General features: G+C 48.0%; 1 protein-coding gene across 1 annotated transcript in view; it reads right to left on the reverse strand.

Moving 5' to 3' along the window:
* Nucleotides 1-1253: 1253 nt before the first annotated feature.
* The window catches only part of NDUFB10 (NADH:ubiquinone oxidoreductase subunit B10), a 6966-nt gene continuing 2765 nt past the window's right edge, over nt 1254-5454 (reverse strand). The window contains exons 3-4 of the mRNA XM_015414945.1: nt 2626-2765; nt 1254-1675 (exon numbers count right to left, since the gene is read on the reverse strand). Of these exons, the coding sequence (XP_015270431.1) occupies nt 1575-1675; nt 2626-2765 (241 nt within the window). The 3' untranslated portion in view covers nt 1254-1574. The remainder of the gene's footprint in view (nt 1676-2625; nt 2766-5454) is intronic.

The following is a 5454-nucleotide window of genomic DNA, read 5'->3' on the forward strand; positions in this document are numbered from 1 at the left end:
GCTTCCGATACGATGAGGGCCAGCCTGGGCCATTCGCGATTGAGCCAGGTGGGCAACCGTGTTGCTCTGAAGCAGTAGGACAAAGCTTGAGTCTAGCGGCACCTTTTTAAGACCATAAATGTTTTATTCAAGGTATAAGGTTTCTTTATTTAGAGGTTTTTATTCCGCATTCCCCAAAGTGGTCTCAGGGCCCATCACAAAAAACAAGGGTTCAAGACTTGTTACAATAAAAATCACAATGTCAGAACACCACTGTTCGATCTAGCAATAACAGTAGCACCCAGATATGTCTGAGAAAGTGTGCATGCACATGAAACCTCACACCTTGACTCACACCCTGGGCCATTCAAGTTAAGAGCTTTTAAGCACTGCTTGCATATATTACAGGGCTATTTTTGGGCAGGAACGCAGTTCCGGCTGGCTTCCAAGTTGGCTACGCCCAGCAGGAACTCATTAGCATAATAGGCCACACCCAACAGCAGAAACTCATTAGGATTGGCTACATTAGGGGTGTGTGGCCTAACATGCAAAGGAGTTCCTGCTACAAAAAAAGCCCTGGTTTTGACAACAAACAAGGTAAACAGAATAAGCAGCTAAAGGTGGGTGTGGCTGGATGAGCACACGTCTAGTAACATGGGGGTGTGGCCTAATATGCCAATGAGCTGTGCTGTCAGGGGTGTGGCCTAATGTGCTAATGGTTTTCTGCTTTTGGGTGTGGCCTATTATGCTAATGAGTTCCTGCTGGGCTTTTCTACAAAAAGAGCCCTGTATCTGTATCTAATCCCTGACAAGGGCAACTAGCATATCAAGGAAGCTAGGCACCTTCTCCTTGACGTGATAGTTTTGTTAAAAATAGAGGTGCATTCTATTATGCAAACCTGAAGTGGATTTACCACCCAAGGAATGTTGCTGACCACAAGTTGCTACAGGTTATGTTTAAAGCCTGATGGGTAGCTATGTTACTCTGCACCAACAGAATAGAGCAAGAGTCCAGTAGCACCTTAAAATTTGTGGCAGGGCATGTTTTGGTGTAGTGGTTAAGTGCGCGGACTCTAATCTGGGAGAGCCGGGTTTGATTCCCCACTCCTCCACCTGCACCTGCTGGATGACCTCGAGCAAGCCATAGTTCTGGCACAGCTGTTCTTGAAAAAAAGAGCAGTTTCTGTCAGAGCTCTTTCAGCCCCACCTACCTGTTGTGGGGAGGGGAAGGGAAAGGAGTTTGTCAGCCGCTCTGAGACTCCCTTGGGTAGTGAAGGGCGGGGTATAAATCCAATCTCTTCTTCAAGGTGCTACTGGACTCTTGCTCTTTTCTGAGGTATAAATCCTGTGGCTTTTAAAGGTCCATGTTTCGGTCCTTTCCCACTTCATTTCCCCTATGCAAACAGCGAAAACAAGAGCCTAATCTTTTTACACAACGAATTTATTTCCATTCTGGCGACTGTCACGCTTCAGTCTGGCTTTGCAGATTCTTCGGTCGGTTCGGAAACACGGGCGGTCGAGAGCTCGGTAGGGTACTACCAGTTTGTGCCGCGCACGCACACTGAGAGGTTTGGTTTGGGCATCCGTCTTGCCTTTTAGTGGGTTGCGGCTGCCTGAGCCTTCCTTTCCGCGATCATACGCTGCTTTTGTTTCATCAGGCAAGTCCGAGCATTTCCGCTGTAACCCAGGTCCCCGTCTAGGAAGAAGAGAGACAGTCAAAGGCAGCTGGGGGAACACTCCGCGGACTGCCCCTTCTTAAAGCCCTCTCTGAAAAATGAAATATCTGCATAATAGCCCATCGTCTTTGAGGCTCCTCAAGCCTCAGCATGAGCACTGTTAGACCAAGTAAGTAAGTAAGTACATTTATTACAGTCATTGACCAGTACACAGTAAAAGAAGTAAAACCCCAAACTTAAAACATTTCTGTTCCCGATACAGGAATATAATAATTGACGGGCTCTTTTTGTAGCAGGTACTCATTTGCATATTAAGTGACACACCCCTAATGTGGCCAATCCTCCAAGAGCTTACAGTAGCTCCTGTAAGAAGAGCTCTGTAAGCTCTTGGAGGATAGGCTACATTAGGGGGTGTGGCCTAATATGCAAAGGAGTTCCTGCTACAAAAAGAGCCATGAATATTTGTAAAATACATGAATAAACCACTAATAACCTAAAATATTAAGTGATTTAACTTAAATTACTTATAAAACCATCTCTAAAATATCAACTAGCATGACTTTTTTTTAATATTGGTTTTTATTAATTTTTAACAGCGTAAACACAACAGAATTAGACACAAAGGGCAATTACCGGCTCAATTAAACAGCTTTTCTTACATAACTCCCACAGTATCACAGTAGAGTCAAACATTTGTATCGACTAAGTAGCAAACAATTAAAAGAACATGTTCTTGTACAGCGGGTTTTTTGGAACTGCTTCACTATTTTCTAAATAACTAATAATAGGAAACCATACTGCCTGAAACTAGCATGACTTATCCATATTTTTCTCAGCTTAATTGCCAGCCAACCATACTTAGCGATTTTGAAGGTGACATTGGTTAGACCTAGTAAGACATCATGGGTAAGGTGAGATGACCCTGCTAGGAAGGATGAGGTGCCCCGCCCCTCCCACAAAAGTGACTCACATTTAGTCTGGTAGGCCTTGACGACTTCTTTGAATTGCTCCAATTCCCCTGCGCAGTTCTGGAAGTGGCTCTCTCCTTCCCTCTGCGTACAGGCTGATAATCTGTCCTGAACGATTTTCAGAATCTCTTCATCAACTTTCCTGTCGAAAGCGGCGGGGGATAAAAGTCACAAGAATGTCATAAGGAATGCAGAACGAAATTCAAGTCCAGTGGCACCTTTCAGGCCGACAAAGTTTGTCGGTCTGAAAGATGCCACTGGACTTGAATTCTGTTTCTGTGGCTTCAGACCAACCCGGCTGAACACCTGGATCGATAAGAAATAAGTCAAGCGGTGCTCCCACTAAGCTGTGGAGCCTTGTGAGCAAACATTCTACTTTGTGAGCGGCTGGCATGAAAGTTGTGAGCGAGCGATTGGGCTACTGCGTAAATTAGTTTGCTCTGGAGCCCCATCCTTCCTGAGCTGAGACAAAAACGTGTGAGCCGGAGGAGGCTAAAAAAACTGAGCTCGCTCACACCGACTCAGCTTAAAGGGAACACTGTGGCCCCTTTAAGACCGACAAAGTTGTATTCACGGCATAAGCTTCTGTGTGCAAGCACACTTCGCCAGTCTGGATCTGACGAAGTGTGCTTGCAAATAAAAGCTAATACTGTGGCCAGGGTCCTGCATACCTAAGGGGACCACCTTTCCCCATACGCTCCCCAAAGGACACTGCGATCGGGGACCCAGAACCGGCTGCCCCCCCCCCAAGCTTCAAGGAGGCCAGACTGGTGGCAACTAGGGCCAGGGCTTTTTCGGTGGTGGCTCCACTCTGGTGGAATGAGCTCCCGGAAGAGACTAGGGCCCTGTGGGACCTTGTACAATTCCACAGGGCCTGTAAGACGGAGCTCTTCCGCCAGGCTTTTGGAGCCGCCACCATAACAACCGCTAACACCTCCACCGCCAAAAATTAATACCTACTTTGGCGGAGCCCTGGCCTGTAGGTCTCTCAAACACAGCCGTGCCAATGATCTGAGATAGCCGCAGAAGGGTGAAGACCAATGTTCCCTTTAAGCTGTGGAGTCCTGTGAGCAAAAATTCTACTTTGTGAGCTACTGGCATTAAAGTTGCGAGCAGGTGATTTGGCTACTGCATCAATTAGTTTGCTCTGGAGCCCTCCTTCCTGAGCTAAGAGCCGGAGGCTAAAAAACTGTGAGCCGGCTCACACTAACTCAGCTTAGAGGGAACACTGGTGAAGACCCAATTGGGATACTGAGGATTGTTGCTAGCACTTTTATCTTGTTTGAATTTTAATGTTGTATCTATTAATGTGTGTGATTTTGTTATGATTGTTTTATGCGGGTTTTATTGTTGGAAGCCGCCCTGAGCCGGCCTCGGCCGGGATAAAAATTTAATAAGAAGAATTTAAAAATTTATTTGCTATTTTTCTCGATATCCTGTCCTCCCCACAAGTGGGCTCAGGGCAGGTCAGAACAATAAATCCCACTGCAGTCTGAAAGGATTCAATAAATATCAAATGTTAAATTGAGGCAAGAAAACCCATTGAAGCGGGCAGTACGGCAAATTCCAATTTCAGTCCCTGCCAGGGGTCATTTCCTGCGGGAGCGCACAGGAGCGGAGCTCCGGCAGTAAGGAGCCCAGGGAGCGGGCACATGCAACAAGCCCCGCCCCCTGCTCCCAGCAACCCTCAGTCGGGCCATGAGGAGCAAGAGGCAGCCAGGTAAGTTGCAGAGCCCCCCACCCCCGGCCCCCCTTCAGGTACAAGCTCCCCCTCCTCTGTGAGGGCAGATCTGCGTGTGTGTGTCCCCCCCCCGCCATAGCTAGCAATCCAAAACAGTCCAGTGGCACCTTTAAGACCAAGTTTTATTCAGGTACAAGCTCTCCCTCCTCTGTGAGCGACAGATCTGCACGTTCCCCCAGCCCCCAATAGCTAGCAATCCAAAACAGTCCAGTGGCACCTTTAAGACCAAGTTTTATTCAGGTACAAGCTCTCCCTCCTCTGTGAGCGACAGATCTGCACGTTCCCCCAGCCCCCAATAGCTAGCAATCCAAAACAGTCCAGTGGCACCTTTAAGACCAAGTTTTATTCAGGTACAAGCTCTCCCTCCTCTGTGAGCGACAGATCTGCACGTTCCCCCAGCCCCCAATAGCTAGCAATCCAAAACAGTCCAGTGGAGCCTGAGCGGTTGGTGTTGCCTTTTGACACACTTCCGGTGATGTCAGGGTGTGTGGCATATGCAAATCAGTTATGCTAATGAGTTATGCTAATGAGCTCCTGCACCTCTTTTTCTACGAAATGACCCCTGGTCCCTGCAGCTGGGAATGAATGCGCCGAAGCCTAGCCGTAAAGGTCTCAATAAGTAGAAGCCTACTGCCTCAGCGATGGGGAGGCCAACTGGTAGTTGCCCGCTGCCTCAAAAAAAGGCCTAGCAGAACAGCTCTGTTTTGCAGGCCCTGCGAAACCGTAGTAGGCCCCGCAGGGCCCTGTTCTCGGTCAGGAGCGTGTTCCACCAGGCCGGGACCAGGGCCGAAAAAGCCCTGGCTGAAGCTAGGCGAACATCTTTCAGGCCAGGAATAAGACACTGTTGGTCTTAAAGGTGCCACTGGGTTCAAACTTCGTTCTGTAAAAAACACAGTCAACGAACATATATGAAGAAGAGGAGATTGGATGTATACCCCGCCCTTCAGTACCCAAAGGAGTCTCAGAGCGGCTCACAAACTCCTTTCCCTTCCCCTCCCCACAACAGACACCCTGTGAGGTAAAAGAAGAAGAAGAGATCGGATTTATACCCCGCCCTTCACTACCAGAAGGAGTCTCAGAGCGGCTCACA

Source organism: Gekko japonicus, unplaced genomic scaffold (genome assembly GCF_001447785.1).
Source record: "Gekko japonicus isolate JY-2015 unplaced genomic scaffold, Gekko_japonicus_V1.1 scaffold3333, whole genome shotgun sequence".
Taxonomy (NCBI): domain Eukaryota; kingdom Metazoa; phylum Chordata; class Lepidosauria; order Squamata; family Gekkonidae; genus Gekko; species Gekko japonicus.